This window comes from Psammomys obesus, unplaced genomic scaffold, assembly GCF_907164565.1.
Source record: "Psammomys obesus unplaced genomic scaffold, mPsaObe1.curated_primary_1811, whole genome shotgun sequence".
Lineage (NCBI taxonomy): Eukaryota > Metazoa > Chordata > Mammalia > Rodentia > Muridae > Psammomys > Psammomys obesus.
Window position 1 is genome coordinate 13,725,481 of NW_026587216.1, and position 21,609 is coordinate 13,747,089.

General features: G+C 36.2%; 1 protein-coding gene across 7 annotated transcripts in view; it reads right to left on the reverse strand.

The window, feature by feature from the left end:
• Window positions 1-4,121: 4,121 nt before the first annotated feature.
• The window catches only part of Ralyl (RALY RNA binding protein like), a 776,281-nt gene continuing 758,793 nt past the window's right edge, over window positions 4,122-21,609 (reverse strand). For all 7 annotated transcript variants that reach the window (XM_055603255.1, XM_055603250.1, XM_055603251.1 and 4 more), the window contains one exon: window positions 4,122-5,049. In XM_055603255.1, coding sequence (XP_055459230.1) covers window positions 5,032-5,049 — 18 coding nt within the window. In that variant the 3' untranslated portion in view covers window positions 4,122-5,031. The remainder of the gene's footprint in view (window positions 5,050-21,609) is intronic.

Here is a 21,609-nt window from a genome sequence, read left to right on the forward strand (position 1 = left end):
TTCACTCTTTCACTTAGTCTTAATTTATTTCAAAGATTTTCAGAAAAAAAGCAGCTGTATCAGGGTGAAAGCCCAGCACTGCTGGCATAGCTTTGCTCTTGCCTGGATCAAGGTGGTGGCAAAACCAGGGCATGTTACTCTGTAGTGAGACCAGAGCCAGTGGCTAGTCCCTTTACAGAGCTGTTTCATGAGAATTGGGTTCAGTATGTAGGAAGGCGCTCCTCTTGTGAAATTGCAGATGGAGAAAATAAGGAATGCATTATCTGTCTATTTTAAAATGTATAAATTTACGTGGCCACTACATGTTTGTTTTTGATTGGTCTTAAGTGTATGAATTTACTATGTTCTATATGCATTCATTATAAAACATTGGCTTATAAGTTACTGGCTGTGTTTAAAAATTTGTAACATCTGTACCAAAACATTAGCTTAAAACTTGTAACTTAAGTTTGAAGCAGTTCTCAGCAGTAACACAAGGCATGAGCCAACCAAGAAACCAGGTCTCCAAAGTTACTTTTAATATGAGATAAGATTTTTATGTACTTCCTGTCCTGTCTTAAAAATTATGTTTATGAAAGATAGAATTTAAAACAATGATTGTTTTATCAGGTATTAAACTATACCACTATACATTCGTATACAAGATTGCATCTTACTGGCAGCCAAGCTTTATAACATAAGAGTAATCCACTTGGCATTGATTTTAAAGACACTAAATTATTTACACTGTTAACATCAGATTTTGACATCTACAAATTATATTTTTGCTCTGTCTTCCCTCTTGAAAAAAAAGATACTTTATTTTGATATTGAAAAAAAAACCCACACAATTGAGAGACTTTAAACTTACTTAAGTTTTGGAGTTTTACAAAAAAATTAAAAACTAGATATTTTAAAAACAGCTATTAAATGTTTAAAATTATAAGTCTATAAGAAATTTTAAAGTTTATCAGATATTTTATTATAATGTCTTTATTAATATATATGATCTTGATGAATAGGTAAATAAAAGACTAAAGTTTAGGGCCACAGCTAGACAGCAGAGACTGAAATTTTTCTTTTTTTATGATACAATAAGACAATGACTTTAAGAAGTCTGAAAAAGAACTTGGAACAGTTTCTTGACCTATGAGTTACAACCCTTTGTGTGTCAAAAGACATTCATATAGGGTCAGCCTAGGATTGCCTTCAAGCCAGATATTTATTTTATGGTTGGGGTCACCACAATATAAAAAAAAAACAACAACTATGTTAAAGGGTTACAGAATTAATAAAACTGAGATCACTGGCATAAAAAATATGTTGCTCCTTGCCTAAGGTCTATTCGGGTTAAAAGAGACTGATTTAAAGATATATGTCTAACGTTTTTATTTTTACTAGCAAACTGAGTCATATGAGAAACTGTTGTGTTCTATGATGGTACACCATGTAAGGACCAGGAAACTTCTCAGTCTCTTTATAGAGTGCATTTTTTAATTAAATTTTTATTTCAGTACTAAAAGAGCTTTAATTTAAAGTCGTCATTTTAGAGTTAAACCTAAGAGGGATTGAACATAAAGTCCTGGTCTTATACAAACTGCCAAATTACTGAAAACTGTTAAGGATAATTAAGAAAGGCAAATTAACAGTCACTTTATAAAAAATCAAATTCTTTAATATGGTCACAACTATGCTTATATTCATGCTAAATACTATTGTAATTAATTAGAGAAATAAACCTTATTTAGCCTCCTGTATATGTTTTTAAGGTATAGCCTAAAAAAATAACTAAAAACAGACAAGGATTGTTTAATTCAGATATGCTTGGTTAATACTAGCTCTCAAAATGGCCAAAGGTTTGATGAGCATGACATTTAAGATAAACGTATTTGACAGACAGTGACTTCCAGGTCCTAGCAGTGACCCCAAGATCTTCAAAAATACAGTGAACATAGCGGCAATGGACAACTTCACATGGACTGTGGTGGTGCTAATCACTGGGCAAGGCTACTCCAATAATTTGCCTGTTGCCAGGGCTCAGCCCTGTGGATAAACAGGACACTGGAGTATTATTGATTGCATCACTTTACCCAGACAAGCTGAAATCAGTCTCTCCAATGCTCCTCCACAGGAATGTCTCCAATGATGTCCTAACAGACACCTATGCCCCCATCACCCTGGAGACCACAGGAGCCTGGGACGAATGTCTATGTAATAGACTGTGGACTAGTCCTCCTTATTTTAATTGATATACACACCATTTGGATTATATTCCTGCTATAATTTATCCTTTTCAAATCTCTGACATTGATATAAATTCGTCATTTAGATAACAGCAGGCAATCATCTCCTTCTCCCAAGGCTAGAGTCACCTCGTTGGTTCATTAGTGCTAGGTATCTTCTTAAGAAAGGGCAGACAGCTTTGCCTTGCTCACACGCTTCATATTAAAGGAAAAACGTGTTTCAGATGTAATTTTTCACCGCCCCCACTAATAACTACTCGTATTTCTGGTAAATATTTTAGATAAAGAAAAATTGCTTCAAAATACATGGAAAGTCTAAGGATATAAAAACTTAAATAAGTCCTAAGGTTCTAAAAATAATTTAAAATATACATCAAAAAACTGTAAAAAGTCCCCGGGTTCCCACAAGTTCCAGGCTCTGATTACCACTTAGGTCCCGGGGCACAGAGCTCCAACCTCAGACCCACAGAAGCCTGGGGTCCATGGGATCAACCCCCAGACACTGCTCCAAGGAGCAGCCTGTGTTCCTAGCTAAATTGAACAAACCGCGGGACTCCCTGGTTCTTCAAGTGGAATGAGCCTAGCAAACAAAGCGTTAAGAGCAGCAGCAGCAGCTCACTAAACGCAGAGCAAGAAACCCAGGTCAGGCCTGATGTTTCCTCTACTGTGGGTTTTCCTTCCAACAGGGAGACCCAGTCTGTGGTGTTTTGGGGTCCTCGGTTCTGTCTGGTATGGTTAGTAGAGCACACCCACACAGACGAGTGGCTTCCATCTGGTGACTGGGCACCTGCAGGAACCCGATAACTTTTCCTGAGAAATTTTCGGGTGGTGGGTGGGGGTTTGGCTGAGTGCCATGAGGTTGGACCTGATGTTTCCTCCACCATGGGATTTCCTCCCAACAGGGAAACCCAGTCTCTGGTGCTTTGGGGCCCACAGTTCTGTCTGGGATGGTGAGTTGGGCTGGGTTTTCTCTCGACAGAAAAACCCAGTCTCTGGTCTTGTGGGGACCACAGTTCAGTCTGGGATAGTGATCTGAGAATGCAGGCATGTGGCTCTGGGATGACTATTAAGTGCCTGCTGGGACCTGGGAACTCTTCTGTGGTTTAGTTGAGTGGCCAGAAAATTGACCAGATTGTTTCCCACAAGGTGGAGTTTCCTCTCACCTGGGAAACACAATCACTGGTGTTTAAAGCCCCAGGGTTTGATCTGTTGGTCACTGTGCTGTCACTGCCGTCCTGCTAGTCCGACACAGTGTCCTCTCAGTGCCATCATCCTTCTCCCAGAATTTTAGATGGAAAAGTTTCATTTCATTTGGTTATATTTAGACCATGAAGAATCAGTATGAAATAAACTATTTTGAAGACATTGGAAAGGAATTTAACAAGAGCATATTGAACATTTGGTTCTCCCTGATTTTTTTGTGTTAAAAAAAAAAAAAGGTGCTTTAATATAATCAAGCAGTTTAGGTACCAAAATTAATTTGGATGGATGTTGTCATGTGCACTTTAATGAAGACCTTGAAATTATCTAGCTACAAACTTATGACTTGATAAAAGAAAACAGGACCTCCTGATGAGATAGATTGATTTATATCCTAAAGTACTTTATTAATCAGTACTGGGAAGAGTATGTGAGTACAAATTCTCAAAATAAATTTGGATCATGCTTTTGTCAAGAATGTAGGGCCTTCTTATTTTCTTGTGTACATTAAGTTAATGTATTCTCAAACACAGGCATGACGTGAATAGTATGGGGAACACACTCAGAACATATTTCTGTGTAGTTGCACTGCTTTTATTATTGGACTTATTTTGACCCCAATATGGAGATTCATAATGTTCATGCTTAATATTAAAACAAATGCAACCCAAAGAAAAAAAAACACACACCGACTTTGTTTTAAAAGAACCAGTATTTATTAAGAAATTATGTGCTGAATGTGCCTATAGCCTGTGGGGATGGTCTCTCCCATTTCCACTGCACAAGACAATAGCCAAGAGTATTTGGAAAACACAATGCTTAGGAATGGAGGATTCTGAGGGCTTAGAGATGAGATGGAGGGCGTGTGCACTACCTGAAACGTTTGGATCCCAGGACAAGACAATCTTTTTCTTATCAATCTACTTCTCATCTGTGTGAGTACTGAACTGTCCACAGAATCTCAGTCAGACTCAAGTAATAGGTGATGATTGGATCATTTCAGCTCACTAGAGCCAAGCATGCTCACAGGTCAAACCAAAGTCCTTAAACTGTTGCATCACTTCTGAAATAACAGCATTCTTTATTAATAAAATGGTGCTTATAGAGGGCAGAAATATAGCTTTTCAAATAGTTTTCCTACTGGTCTAAGGTTCTTTAAATTATGAATTAAAATTAAATTATAAAAACTGGCATACAGTGTATATTTTTCTTAGGACATTGTTGGAAACAAGCTCTAAATGTCGGATTGCAACACCACATGACTGTGTGATCCATGATGACACATGCTAATCATAAAAATAGCTTTTACAAATATACATTTGTGTACAGTGTCTCTCTCATCACTCACTGATGTCTTTTACAACGTAAGACTAAAAAAATAAGCAAAGGAGAAAACATATTTGCAATGTAAACGATGAAACAACAATTATACAGCTCGTAACACAGAAGAAACGGTAGTTTTGAAAGTGAACAATACGGTCCGTATGACTGGGGATTTTATATAAACTGAATCAGAGATGCTGCTGTGCATTATGAAATCGCCTTCCTCATTCCGCCACATGTCACAGTTTCACTCTTCTTCTTTTTCACTATTGTACACTACTTCAGATCACTTTATCTGTAGAAACTAAAAAAGAAAAAGAACAATTTATTTTAAAAATGCAGGGATTTGCGTTTCATTGTATTTAGCATGTATTTATACAAGTTAGATCTGAAGAGTAAATAAAGAGAAAACTAAAGAAATAACTAAAACTTTAGGGTATATATATTTTAAAAATAATATTTTTGGTAATGCTTTGGGAATTGTATGCATGAATACAATGTAGTTTGATCATATTCACTCCTTACTTCTCCACTAAGTCCTCCATGCCTACCCCACCCCATCCCAAACTGAAAAATGACTGCTTATCTAGTGATGGGTACAGGACTATTCAACAAAGCATCCAAAGCATCGAATACACAAATTAAAAGAATGTATTAATTGGAGAACATTGATTAGAAGAGATCTACACTCTTCACTGGTTCCACATAGGTAAATGTGCATTTCATCAAAACCCTATAAGTGCGTGGTACTGAATTATCCTTTGTAATATACAATTTCAAACACTAGTGCAGTGGAATATTACTAATAAATAAGCAACGCAAATAACTATACACAAAATAAATTATGTGGAACTTCAGGAATGGCACAACTGGAAAGAAGTGTTCAGTGGTTCATACTGGATATAGATCTGGGATATGTATTTCTAATTTCATACTTGAAGATAAATCTTGCTGTGAAGCTGTTTGTGAGGGCTTATTGAAGCAGCAGTATGTAAACAAAAACAGTAGAGTATTTTAATGAATCAGGTCAACTAATATTTTTAAAGTGTTGAATTAATAACTGATTTGAAATGTCTTCCTAATATGTAACTAGTCTTAATTTTAGGTTATAGTTAATGAGCCAACAAAAAATGTTTTTGTCAACTGTTGAGGTGTTCCAAAAGGCCCTTCATATATTGAAAACTAATTTCAAAATTTTCTAAATTCTACCAATTGTACCAAATAACATGTTCTGTTTTTACCAAGTTTACAATTTTGTAAAAAAGAAATATAAATAAAACCCAAAAATTAGACTTATTATTCTCCTACAAACTTCAAAGGTCTCAAACTTTTAGATTAATATATATATGTGTGTGTGTGTGTGTGTGTGTGTGTGTGTGTGTGTGTGTGAATGATCAAAAACATGAGATCAAGGACAAGACTAAGTGTGGCAACTGGTGGTGTTGGCTTCCCTGGCTGCGTGCAGAGGCAGGTATCTGTCTTTAAACTGAACTCAGTGGACCTGTGTAATAGTTTCTTTCTCATGCTATTCATTCTTTATGCTGATGACTACACACTGAAAAGGAATGTAGCCACATGAGATACTGTCCTCTTTAGTAAAAGCATACTTTTAATTATACAAACTTCAACTGTGTAGAAATATTTATTAGACTGTTAATCATGCTGTTAATGCTTTTATATTAAGAAAAAAAAGTCTTTGGAAGTTTGTTCCTTTAAATACTTAATGTAGTGTAATGGTCTTGGGAATATATTATTTAGGATATACATGGAAAATATGACTGAATCGCAAGGTTTAGGGGTTTTTTTTGTTTTTGGTGTGTGTGTGTGTGTGTGTGTGTGTGTGTGTTTGTGTATGTGCGAAACCTTATTATGGATATTATGTTGGAAGTCTAAGAAAGCTAACTCACAATGAAATGTTTAATATGTTAGGTGTGGGGAAAATTTTTCATTTCAAAAAATTTATTTTAGAAAACGGACAGTTCTCGTAAATAGGATACCAAATATGTTAAATTACAAATTATGTTAACAATGTTTGAATGCCAAATCATTAGTCAAGGACTCTTACGAGCGCCTTTTGGAGTTTGATGAATTTCCACTTATTGTAAAAAATGCCTTAAAATTTTAATTTTTCAACTTCGGTAAATCTTACTGAATTAAGGCTTAACGAGTGTGAAAAAAAATCTCACATATATATGTATCTATACATATATGTCAGATTAAAAAATGTGTTTTTATACTTTCTCTTCATTCTTTTTCTTTTCTCCTGTTATTTCTCCTTGCCCAACCTATACTATATACTTCTTAAACACAGTTTAAAAAAATATTCAGTTGTGTTCATCTAATTCTAGGATGTGCTCCTGTGTAAAGAAAGAATCAAGTTGACTCTAAAGCACAATGTTTTTAACTCATGCTTTAAAATTCTATAGTATTGTTACTGCAGAGTAAAGGAAGTCGTGTACATAATCTGTTAGTACATATCAAAATAAGCAATTATCATTATGAAAAAAATGCCTTAAGCAATAACAATTAGCCGCAGACAATGGCTGCTGTGTGGAAATCAGGCATTGGAGTATTAGAGTCTGGCTGTTAACACCTGCATGCAGAAAGGCTCTAAGGCAGCAGCTGAAATCACTGTAGCCACGCATTTACTTCAGAGTATGCATCAATCATTTTCTTACTACTAATGGAAAATGCTGAAGTTGCTGCTGCAGCTGTGTTTGCAAAGTTTGAAATCATTGTATTTCTCCAGGTTAAGTTCATGACAAAACACTGATTTAGAATGAGTGCATGATCCTGTACATTTCAGAAGTGATGGGAAATCTAGCAATTGTCTACTTTATTAAAAAGAAAAAAACCAGGCTGTAGACTTTTCATCATCTTGTATTATCCTTAGTACACATTTCTTTATTTACTCCTTTGTTCTTAATTATAAACGATTTTATAAAATGCTGATTTTAGGAAGAAGAGAAAGGATCTCTTGGAAATAATTTATTAAAATCCTATTCTGCATAGTGATAACACCTATATCTAGTATAAAAAACAAGCTTTATTAATTTAACTTAGTGTTGTGATGTTATTATCTATATGGAAACATGACATGAATATAAATTTCATTATCATCAAACAACCAAAAATATATTCACAATGATTTCATAGAATTTTTAATGTGAGAAAAGGATTCCTCCTGGCTTCTAAAGTCCTGGGGAGGAGGGAGCATTCTAAATGCCTTGAGACAGTCAATTATATTATAATTTTTTTTTAGAATAAGGTAAAACTAATTGTGCCCTCTTGAATAGTAATTCTGAATAATAATTCAAGTAATGTGCTTTCTGTGTGGAATCTTGGATGGTTTTAAAATAAATTTGCTTAATTACAAATGTCTTATTAGCCCTCATTTGCTCTTATTTCTGAAAAACAACATAGGAGTCATTCAAAAAGGACTGAATCCTTTTACTTCCGATTGACAAAAATCACACTGAACGTTTCTTTACTTCTAAACTGCATGTATTCATATAAGTGAAATTAAAGAAGTACAGTAAATGTGGAGTAAATATAACTTGATTACAGTTTTACAAAAGAAAATAGTACTCTTAAAGAGGTTTTATGATTTGTCATTTATCAAAAATGTTTATCCTTCTAAGTTGAGGTATATAACTGATAAGAAATCAGAGAATTTTGATATAATATATTGTTTATGCATTATCCTTAGAAACAAAATGTTGAATAAACTTAAACAATACTGGAGACATTCATAGCCATTTTATAAATACCTTACCAACTCTTCACATTTCTCAGGCAATTACTTAGGCATTCACTTTTTATGAATAGCATGATTACATTGAGCTTTAATACAACTCCAATTACACATGACATAAACTTCATCTTATCTTTTTAATAACATTTACACAATCTATGTTTGTTATTAGTTGAACATATCAGTAAACTCTTGGGACCAAATTTTATTTTTCTCTTTTAGACCCACAAATCACTTCATGTAATTGAATGAAAACCAAGCTGGCAAATATGATTATTGAATGGCCAAAAATGGAGGCACATGGGACATTGTTTAGTTCTTGAACCTCAACAGTATAGGCTCTTATTTGATGACCATTGAGGTTGTTAGACGGTACACTAGGAAACATTGATACAACATAAACAAGGGTAGCCAATTCAAAATGTGCAAATGAGCAGTTTAGTTTGTCTTCTTAGTCTTATTTTTAATTTATCAATATGTATGTGATAAGGCTAAATTATGAAAGTTTTTAAGAGAGGCAGTGGGCTTGTAGGCATCAGTGACATAGTTAAAATTTAACCAATCCTTGTTCAATCAGACAAAGAAAGAGGGTATTGATAAGAAAAACAGGAGAGTCCTGGAAGGAAACTTGATTGTGGCCAAACAAGAACTGTCTGCAAAGTTGTCGTGGTACTAGACATGATCCTGGTCTGTGACAAGCATGCTGCTACAAATAGATAGATACATGAACAGCTCAAGCATATTCAACCATAGTTTAAGCCTATGTTCTCCAAGAAAAATATCTAACCCTAATGTCTGAATTTTACCAACTGGAAGAGAAGGCTTAGGCCAGAGACCTGGTAAGTTTAGTTATCAGTCTGAAAGGAAAATAAGGAACAAACCTGCTTTTTATGCAACTCTGTGCTAGTTTCCACTACTGTGACCACACCCTTGAGTAACATCCACTTAATGCAAGAAAGATTTATCAGCATTTCTGTTTCAGTTTCGTGGGATTTGGTACACAGTTGGTTGGATTTGTAGAGTCAACCATTGTTTTTAAGTTTGTAGCAAGGTTGAAGTATCACAGGAGAATGGGGTGGTGGAGGATAACTACTACAAACGTGGTAGTTAAGAAGCAAATATAAAGAGGGGTAGGGACAAATTCTACCTTTTAAAAGTATGCCCTAGTGACTGACTACTCCCACCAGACTCCACTTCTTGATCACTCATTCAACTATAAACCTATGAATGCATTCTTGAAATCCAATTACTTTTCACAATTATCATTGGCTAGTGAATAGCCTTTAATATATTTGCCTTTTGGGGAAACACATCTTATCAAAATTTTAACACAATTGATTAGCAAATAGCTAATTGTCAATTGCCTGAGGTATTGATACTTAAGTTTTATGAGTCTGTAAGACTAGTCTCAGACTCTGGACTGTAGAGGAAGGTAATAAAACTGTATACAGATATGCCTGTCTGCTACCTGATCTTGTCTGGGTTTATGAAATTTGCTTTATGCATTTCCAAAACTTAATAAGAAAACATTTATGAACGTGTAAATGCATATGGATTTCATTGAAATTAAACCAAAAGAGTGAGAAATTGTATAACTTTATTTTTATGTAGATGCGTAAAATATTAATGTTGAAAGAATTTGGAGGAAAAGCCTTCGAAGTTGCTAAAAGCCCTGACTATTCAACAGCCTGACTGCTTTTAGGAATCTTTAGCATTACTTCTGGTCATTAAATCTACTGAGCATCCTAGAACCGCTACAGAGATGTAGCCCATGGCAGCTCAGTCTCCTAGTAATGGGAACAGGGGCTGTCTCGGCTCTTTGATCACCTCCCCCTTATGGCAGGGCATCCATGCCAGGCCACAGTGGAAGGCAATGAAGCCAATCCTCATGAGCCTGATAGGCTAGGGTCAGATGGAAAGGTAGGAGGACCACCCCTATCCTAAGGGACTAGGGGAGGGTCATGGGTGGAGAAGAGAGAAGGAGGGAGAGGTTAGGAGGGGAGGAGAGAGGGGCTACAGCTGGGATAAAAATGAATAAATTGCAATTAATAAAAATATTTCAAATGATCTTTCAAAACTTAGATTGGTAGATTCTGATTCTCCTGTTCCAGCGCAAAGCCCTGTATTGAGTTTCCTCAACTTTTTCGTAACTTTATCTGGGCATTTCGGTCCTTGCTACCTGCTTCACTTCACTGTTAGGAGGTCGTCCTTTGAGGGCCTTTGAACTCCTGCTCGTCTGCTGAGTGTGCTGTCACCCATCCTGACTGTTCTTTCCCCGAGGCTATGTCGGAATTAGCCATTTCACTGACAGTCTTAAAAAAGTTAGGTACCTCATCTCAGTTTGGCATCATTGATTGCTGAAATATAATTCATCTCTCCCTGGCCTTCTTACAACATGCAAAGCAGTTGGATTTCCTAACGTCACACCCTGTCTGTGTGATGTGCCACACTGCATGCAGTATCCACCTAGACTTCCGTTTTGACCGTGGGTCTTAAGAAACGAGAGCAACGCCCTTTCTAAAGTAGTAAAGGTATTTATTTGAGACGTGACTAAATATTGCCAGTGTTAATTAATAAGAAAAGGGGGTATCGATAAGAAAACAGGAGATTCTAGAAAGGGAACTTGGCTGTGTCCACCCAAGAACTGTCCACAAAGGTCTTATTCTTGTTACTACAGATAGATACATCAGCAGCCCAAGCATATTCATATAATAATACAAAGCTATTCATACTGATTTAAATATAATTAGTAAAAGACCCTTATTACTCATGGTATTTTATTACCTCACATGTCTCTTGACAGCTGATAGCATCCATCTGATTTTTGCTGGCTAGGTAGCTTTAGAGGAGACCCTGCTCATTTGAAGAAAAGCAAAAATCTGCCGCATTAACTATAAATACTGGAAGCATTAAGTCTCCATGAGACATTAACTGGAGTGATTCTTGACAAGCCGTAGTCCATGATTCTTGATCTCACCTGGTCCACTGCCTTCAGGGTGTGTTGGCTCATTCTCTCTACTGCTTTCATTGTATCTCCGTTCACTTCCTCAGTGTGATAATCCTCCTCAACTACTTATTCTTAACTATACATCTTTATAACTCTAGCCAATTGTCATGTCCAATAACTCATATTCATTCAAGTTTTCACCAAAGAAATGTAAAAGAGACAATGGAGGTTTACGTTATGGTGGAGCATGAGTAGCCACTTCATTTAATTTTGATAGTCTATAAGTGAGTATTTTTCTACAACACTATAGAATTTGTCTTTGTAGAATGCCAACATGCTTTGTTTACTCAAAATGCAATAAAATATAAAACTATTAACATAGTTATAAAAAATAAGAGGAAAAGATTAATAAATATTTATTTAATTCCTATAGATATAAAATATATAAAATAAAGTACCAGTGATTTCCATCATTATGCTTCAGTTTAGCTTATCTTATGTGCTTAGATGGTTGGAATAATATAAAAGGATTCATACTGATTTAAATATAATGTATTAATATATGATTATGATTGCAAGTGTTATATCTTTGCTGGGTAATTGGTTGGAATGTGAAGTACCATGTGATTTTTTTTAAATATCTATTCAGAATTAATGATATCATTTCATCTATTTAATCACTGTTTTTGATAATGCTAACATTAGCACAGTGATGGTTTTTTATTTAGATCCACAGAACCTATTTCATTTTTTAGTACATTTTCTTTAATCAAAATAAAAAATGATTTTCTAGTGAAAAGCAAGTAGTGTTTTTCTTTTAGATTCATTATAGTAATGTTTAAGAAAAAATAAAGTGAGCAAAAAAATGTACTGATATCTTTTCTACTACAACCCCAGAAATTTGAAGACTCAGTGTGACAGGGTAACTGAGGAGCTAACAAATTGCATAAAGCAGCACCTAGGTATGCAGAGCACTTCATAACATCAAGGTGATGGCTGTGTGACTGTCGCTCCATCTACAAGGGACATGGAATGCCTCACCTCACAAGGCAGGTGTCTCTATTTGCAGATCCTTGTGATTAGACAAAAATTGTGATCCGCCATCTACATTTTTAAATGTCCAAACAGTATTATTCCAGAATCAACAGAGTATGGGGATAATTCAGAGACTGACAGGAGTTATAAGGAGTAACTATTGAAATGTATAGACATATATAACTGAGTGACTCTCAGTTAGAGCCTATGAAGCCATGTCAGATCATACAGCATGGCAGAAGAGAATAAGTTGGAGAACAACTCTAGAGAGTGTCAAGCTGCTGTTAGAATATTAAAATAATAACCAGACAGGTAAGACTCTCATTCAATTAGTTTTGGCCACCACATATATGCTGTAGAATAAAACAGGATCCAATCGTTAGAACAACCCTTAAGATGACATCAAGAGGGTTAAAGCAAGAGCATGAGTTTGAGCCTGGGTTCATGGGTGTTTTGGCTAAATACTTAGTTCTAAATACAGATCTGTATCGTCTAAAACTTGAGTGAAGGCGTGAGAATGACACATATTCATAGCGTTTACGTGTTTAGCATGGGGAAAGTTGTGAAATGCTTGTTTTGGGCATGGTTTGAGTGTGTGTCTGAGATTTGAATATTGTGGCAGTGTGCTCAGTGTGCTGTGTGAGCTTTTAGAGCTTTAGGAAGTGAAGCTTTCAGAAGGTTCTGAGGACACCCAGCTGAAGGAGTTTGAGGCAGTTTTCATGGGAGCCTGAGGTAATTCTTTCAATATAGTTGTCATGGAAAGAACAAGTACACCTCTTTCCCAATTACTTTGGCTACTTGTCTCACCATGTTTTTTTTTTCCCATAATGCAAAAGGCTGTACTTTTCCTGTGACATCGGTCACAAGGCCTTTGCTGGATCTAGGTCTGAGCATCTGAGGGTATGCCCTAGAACCTTTATAACTGTGAGCTAAATTTCGTTATAATGTTATTCCGTACTGAAGAAATACCCAGTAAAGAAGAAAGAATAATATGCTATATAAACATTTTCAAATTTGTTTTAAACTACAACCACTGACACATATTTCAGTCAATCAATTATTTGATCTTTGCTCAAAATGCAAGTGTCTTGTCTACATTACACCCATGTCAGAGATTCTTATACTTTCCAGTTTGTGGGAAGAAGTCCAATGGGCACAGGTGATCTAAGTGTTCTTATGAGATTAGGAAACAAAGAGAAAGGGCACGGGGAAAGCATAAGAACCTTGGCAGGACCTGCATCCCGGACTGATGTGCAGGCGTTCTGCAGGGATGTATGCATATTCATGCAAATGAATTCTTGCTGTAGGCTCATTCAAAAGCATTTATTTAAAAAGTTGCTTTAACAGTAAGATCTGGAGAGGACAGGAGCTCCGTAAGGAGAGCAACAGAACCAAAAAAAATCTGAGCACAGGGGTCTTTCCTGAGACTGCTATTCCAACCAAGGACTATGCATGGAGATGACTTAAGACCCCTGCACAGATGTAGCCCATGGCAGTTCAGTATCCAAGTGGGTTCCATTGTTATAGGAACAGGGACTGTCTCTGACATGAACTGATTGGCCTGTTCTTTAATTACCTCCCCCTGAGGGGGAAACAGCATTACCAGGCCACAGAAGAAGACAATGTAGCCACTCCTGATGAGATCTAATTGACAAGGATCAGAAGGAAGGAAAAGAAGACCTCCCCTATCTGTGGACTTGGGGAGGGGCATGCATGCAGAGGGTGGAGGAAGGGAGGGATTGGGATGGGAGGAGGGAGGGAACCACACGGGGGATACAAAGTGAGTAAAGTGTAACTAATAAAGAAAAATAAAAATAAAAAAATAAAAAGTTGTTTTAAGCATTTATCTAAAGTATATCGTGTACAATATAGAACATTTTTAAGTTGAGAAAAGAAATAATAAAATTATAAATTTCAGTGTCAAAGTTTAATTAATTCAGTACTGAAAAGAACTTAATTATATTATTAAATTGTCTGATTTACAAGAACTTGGGAGTTCAGTTATACATACATTAACTCATTAACATAAATGTACAGTTTACAAACTACATCTTAATAGTTCATGAAGATTGTGATGGCTGTGTTTGTTGTAGCATCACTAGCGTTCTCATTTGATGAGTAGAACTGATAAATTTTAGTAAGTTATCTTTAACAATAATTTTATTGTTGCAATAAGTTGTTTTTATTCCAGGACAAATGCTAATTAATGCTAAGATTATTAAGAACTTTGAAATTTCACACATAAGTAATTTTTATATATAACAGAAAAATGTGACTTACAATTGGTTGTGTGTGTGTATATATATTTAAGAGCTTTTCTACAATTCTCATTTAATTAAATGTATTATTTATACCACTCTATAAAAGGATATAGTAAAATAGTTCTAGATTTAATATTGGAAAAATAAATCTGAGAAAGCATTAAATTAAAGTGCAGAAATGTTTGTTACTGTTTTATTTTATGCCCTTGCTTTTATCTATGTATTTGGGAAGCACTGGTTAATTTAAAAAAAGTAAGCCCTCTAACTTTGGGATATTTTTAAAATACTCTGAAAATCCAAAATCTGCTGAATATATAGAATCTTGAATAATTCAGAAACAATTTTAGAGTTTCGCAGTACCATAGATGATGGTGATTATTTCCAAAAGGAAATGTAGAAAAAAAATAAACATATGTGGTAACAATCAAAAAACAGGATTTTCTGCCTTATGATCATATCAGGTTCTCTGAGGGTCTACACTTTGAAAAATAACTTTAGGAAACTAGTTTTGGACATTAAATGATTTATTTAGATTTTAATTTCTTTATTTCACTGGAATCTAGCATTTAGAAATGGTATTGGTCATGATTATACTGCTGTGGATCAAAGTAAATAAACCCATGCAACATTTTAGTTCAATATACTGATGAAACAATTAGCTATATGCTGATTTTTTTCCCTTAAAAGATGTCTGTGGACAAATCTTCGCACTAATGAGAAAACACACTTTTTATTTGAAGGGATGTTTCTTTATCATCAGTTTCTCCATTAAGTCTCAGAAAGCTGCTCTTTCCTCTTCATCAGGATTTCCCCGTTTCATCCTAACCTGGATTGTGCTGAGTACAGATGAGGATGGGTTCTACGTTTAGCTGGATTTAACTCATACTTGAAGATACAAATTATTCCTAATGCATTCACAGATTCCTATGCTAATGAGCCCAAAGGACACTCACTTGCCCAAAGGATCTACAGCAGTGGTAAAATGAAACCGGCATCAAGTTTAATGATTCTTCCCTTATTTAAGTCTAGCTTAAAGATCAGGCAGGATGTGGTCACTGGAATTCTTTCTTGGGGCTTTAAAAGTTCAGTTTTGAAAGATGGAAATAGTAGACATATCTTGGAAAGCAGATTGAAAACCAGAGATCACTCTACTCCACTAGCATAGTGACCAATGACAGCATAGAGAATTATTTTCGGGGTCAGAAAGAATTGGAAATATGACTGACATACAGACAAAGAGATAAGCAACTCTGAGTAAGAGTTATTAATCTTATATGTTGATGGGTGACACTTTTAAAGTGTTATTTTCTATTCATTTATTTTTCTTTCTTGCAACTAAGAAATTCATATTTGTTCTTTTCCCTGTTTCTAAAGAATTTCTTATAGTTTTTGAATAATGAAAATGATACAGAGATTTTTTTAAGTCCCTTTGATCTTACTTGAGTTTATGCTAATGACTTAGACTGGGGCCTCTAAACAGCCTGAGCATGGAATGGGTCAGCAGAAAGGCTGGAAGCAGAAGGCACATACTAGGCTTCTAGTAAAGGAGCGCTGAGGGTGTAGCTGATTGCACTCTGAAAGCTAGTGAAGAAGGGACTCATTGAGTCAGGAGGTTCATGTGGTCTAAGTCTAATGGGACAGATCTCTCCAACTTTAAAACCCACTCAGACTTCATTCTGGGGATAACTCCACCTGGCCTGTCCTTAGTCCCTTTTGCAGTTTAAAGAGTTACCCTAAGTTATGTGAGCAAATTATCCAGGAGAAAGTCATTATAGGTCAGAATTTTGGGTCATAACATAGACTTTGGAGGATGGGAGCCTCAAAGGACTGGGTCCTACTTTATGTGTTCTGATGCTGTCTCCAGGTTCATGGTGTAAAACAGAATTAGAGTGGTAGGCACTGTAGAGTCAACTGACTACATAGGGAACAGTCATAAACCTGCCCATGTTGTGTGTATAAAGTCAGGGACAATACTTCATTTTCCCTAGGCATTCTCATAGCTCTGCTAATTTCTGTGAACAAAATAGCAATGCCTAACATTGATCAATTTACTGTAATTGTCTCAATGACTGAACAAATTTGGAAAGTGAAAAGAAAAAAACAGTTCTATATCTTTAGGTAAATAAATACCATGTTTCACATAAGAAAACTATTATTAAAATATTAAGAACTAATTTATTTATATAATTTTGTGAAGAATTTTAAGAATGAAAGTTTTAAATAGTAATTATTACTTTAATAGGAAAAAAACTAGTTCCCTTTGACACACAGATAACGAGATGCAAATGACTGAAGATGTTCATGTGTTTTTTCTGTAATAAAGAATATTTTATTTATCTTTCATTTTTAATTTTATTTACAATTTATTCATTATATATCCTGATTGAAGCCCCCTCCCTCAACTCCTCCCAGTCCCACCCTCCCTTCCTCTTCCTTCCTATATCCTAGTCTACTGAAAAGGGGAGTTCTCTTCATTTGCCATCTCTCCATAGCTTATCAAGACTCATCAGGACTACCTCTTCCTCTGTGGACTGGCAAGGCCTTATAGCCAGGGGCAAGTGATCAAAGAGCAGGCAATCAAGTTCTTGACAGAGATAGCCCCTGTTCTCCTTACTCAGAGACCCACATGGAGACTGACCTGCCAATAGGCTAATGTAAGCAGGGGTTCTAGGTCCTCTCCATGTATAGACTGTATAGTCCTTGGTTGGTGCATCATTCTCTGCAGGAACCCCTGGGCTCAGGTTATTAGCTTAGCTTTCTTGGTCTCCTTGTGGGACACCTGTCCCCTCCATGTCTATCTATGCCCCTTTCTCCCATAAGACTCCTTGTGCTCTGCTCAAAGATTGGCTGTGAGTCTCAGCCTCTGCTTCTATCCACTGTTGGGTGGAGCCTTTCAGAGGACCTTTATGGTAGGCTCTCATCCTGTTCCCTCTCTTCCACTGCTTCTGTTGTCTATCCTGTTTGCCATATGAGATTTAGGCATCCTTCCGAGGGTCATCCTTGTTATTCACTTTCCTTACATATATAGATTTTAGTATGGCTATTTTATATTACATGGCTAATATCAGCTCTTACGTGAGTATATACCATGTGTGTCTTTCTGTTTCACTCGGGATGATTTTTTTTTTCTAGTCCCATCTATTTGCCTGCAAATTTAATAATTCCTCTGGTTTTAATTCCATTTGGTAAGTGTACCACAATTTCTGTATTCATTCCTCAACTGAGGGACATCTGGGTTGTTTCCAGATTCTGGCTATTCCAAATAAAGCTGCTATGTACATAGTTGAACAAATGTCCTTGTTCAATGGTCAGGCATCTTTTGGGTATAGGCCCAGGAGTAGTACGATTGGATCTTGAGGTAGTGCTATTCCCAATTTTCTGAGAAAGTGCCAGATTGATTTCCAAAGTGATTGTACAAGTTTGCACAAATGGTGTTGGTTTAACTGGATGTCTACATGTAAGAAAATGCAAACAGACCCATATCTATCACTCTGCACAAAATTAAAGCCCAAGTGGATCAAAGACCTCAACATAGAAACAGATACACTAAATCTTTTGGAAGAAAAAGTGGGGAAGAGCTTCAAACTCATTGGCACAGGATACAACTTTGTGAACAGAACACCAACAGCTCAGGCTCTAAGATCAACAATTAATAAATGGAACTTCATGAAACTGAAAAACTTCTGTAAAGCAAAAGATACTGTCAACAGAACAAAATGATAGCCTCCAGACTGGGAAAAGATCTTCACCAACCCTAAATTCGATATTGGGCTGATATCCAGAATACATAGAGAAGACAAGAAATTAGACACCAATAAACCAAATAATCTAATTATAAATAGAGTACAGAGCTAAGTAGGGGATTCTCAACAGAAGCAATATCAAATGGGTGGAGAAACACTTAAAGAAATGCTTAACATCCTTAGTCATCAGGAAAAGGCAAATCAAAATGACTCTGAGATTCCACCTTACACCAACCAGAATAGCTAAGATCAAAAACTCAAGTGACAACACATGCTGGAGATGATATGGAGAAAGGAGAACTCATGTGTTTTAAAAACATACATTTTATTTAGAGAAGTCATCGATGTTGTATAAAATTTCTATATTCTCTCTTTCTCTGTGTGTAAGCAAATGTATGTATGTATGCTTCTTCCTAGCCTAGCCTTTTCACACAGTACAAATTTCAAATAATTGATGGACACAGAATTTGCTTAATTTATACGTAGTAATACGAAAGTGTCATGGTGGTTGGTTATGTGGTGTTGTAGTAGCTGTATTTAAGGTTCTTATGTTGACTAAGATTATTTTGTTACACTGTTCGCTCCTTGTAGCTCATTGTTGTTCCATCAGTATCAAGTTGAAAGGACAGATGTAGCTTTGACAACAAAGTCTTCTTTTTGACTCTGTATTTAATTTTTAAAACATCCTTACATCCCTCCTGATGCAGTGTAAAAAAAAAAAAAACATGTTGTGTTCAGAATTCATAAAATTAATTTCATACATCAGCCTTGCTTGGTGTTTGAATATAATTTTAAGTGCCACATTTTTTTTCTTTCCTGCCGTGGTAGTGTCTGCATTAGAGTGAATGTAGTTTGGTGCCTTTCAGCCGTGGCATTGTGTTAACTACATATATTCAAGGAGATGGACTTAACATTTTAAAATGTTAAGAAAATCCTCTGGGCTCGTGAGATGGTTCAGCAGGTAAAGCACAGAAGCCTGACAAATTGATTTTTATTGCTGGAACCCACATAAAGGTTGAAAGAGAGATCCAGTTCTGGAAATTTGTTCTCTGACCTCTACACATGCCCTGTTGTGGCACCGTAACACCTACCCACACATCATACATATTCACAATGACAATTGGAATTTTAAGCTAAGAATACATGGTAAAACCCCAAAATAAACCAAAAGAAAGAAAGAAACTCTATTAGTGTTAACATGGATTATTCTGGAAAACACTATACCGAGTGAAATAATCCTGGGCCAGAAGGATAAAACCTTCATGTTCTTTTAGTGTGGTGTAATGGCTGGTTTTGTGTCAACTTGACATAAGCTAGGGTCATCACAGAGCCTCAGTTAAGAATCAGTTAAGGAAATGCCTCCAGGAGATCAAGTTCTGAGGCATTTTCTCAATTAAGGATCAGTGGGTGTTGTCACCTCTAGGCTGTTGGTACTAGGTTCTAACAGAATGCAGGCTAAGCAAACCATGGGGAATAAGTCAGTAAGCAGCACTCTCATGGCTTCTGTATCAGCTTCTGCCTCCAGGTTCCTGCTCTGTTTGAGTTCCTGTCTGATATGCTTTGGTGATGAAAGGTAATGTGGAAATGTAAGCTGAATAAACCCTTTCCTCTCCCAACTTGCTTTTTAGTTAGGGTGTTTTGTTGCAGCAACAGAATCCCTAACTAAGACAAGTCACAGATATTATGCAGGGAAACTCCAAAACTAAGAGCAGATTGGTGATTACTAATATCTGAAGGGCTGGAGAACCAAGCAAATGCTTGTCAAAGGATGGAAAGTTCAGTTAGAAGGAATATTCTTAGCATATGGACTTCCAACAATAAGTCTGTATTTAATTTCAAAAATTGCTTGAGCAGTAAATTTCAGTCTTACCACAAAATTGTTAAGTAGTTGAAGTGATGACTATGTTCATTTTCTTTATTTGCTTGTTTTGCTTTGTTACAAAAGCATTAAGTAAAAACAATACCAATGGTATATAGATTTAGCAAAATCATGAATATTAGAAAATTTAAATTGGTTTAATTTGTAAAATATTAGTGTAGTGATAATATCTAAGGCCACTAGATTTGTTGGCTTTTGTTGAATCTTTATTCCATATTTTATTAAAGACATGATTTTGAGCAATTTAGTTGACTTTCTGAAATCAATCATTTAGTAAACACAAACTCCCTAAAATTATTTCACTCATCATCAGGATGACATAAGTAAAATTTCCCACATTGGGAATTGAAACAAATTTTCTCTCTTTCTCTGTATTCTTCCATTTTTGTACTGGGAAATAGACTCAGAGCTTTTACATGCTCTATTCCTGAACTATATTCCTACTCTTTGCAGGTTTGTGATTTGTTTCTACTATTTTTCTTTTTTATTATTATCATTTATTACAATTTATTCAATTTGTATCCTGGCTGTGGCCCCCTCCCTAGTCTCCTCCCAATCCTACTCCCTCTTCTTCCCCTATACCCCTCCCCTAGTCCACTGATAGGGGAGGCCCTCCTCCCTTTCTATCTGACCCTAGCCTACCAGGCGTCATCAGGACTGGATTCATTCTCTTCCTCTGTGACCTGGTAAGGCTGCACCTCCCTCAGGTGAAGGTGATAAAAGAGCCAGCCACTGAGTTCATGTCAGAGATAGCCCCTGCTCACCTTTACTAGGGAACCCACATGGAGACTGAGCTGCCTATGGGCTACATCTGAAAAACAGGTCTAGGCAAATTACCATGCATGGTCCTTGGTTGGAGTATCTATCTCTGCACACTCCTAAAGAAGCAGAGGCTGAAACTCATAGCCACACTTGGTTTATACTTTTTACCTTGATACAAGGTCTCAGAATGTTGCCCAAGCTCGCTCTCAACTTCTGATCCTCCTTGCTTGAGCTCTTGAGTAAAGGGGATGATAGGCCTATGACACCAGGTGTAGGTTCATTATTTAAGCCAGTCAATATGGTCTTTGTACAGAACTATTCTAAAGACGGAGGCACTTAGGAAAGGACCTTAGACAGAGTTAGCTTGAGGTACAACATGACTCCAGCACTTGGACATTAACGAGGCAGAAAGATAGCTCTGACTGTCTGAGTGATCCTTGGTGATGAGGGTATACAGTGCAGTGTAGGAGCACAAGCGGGCTT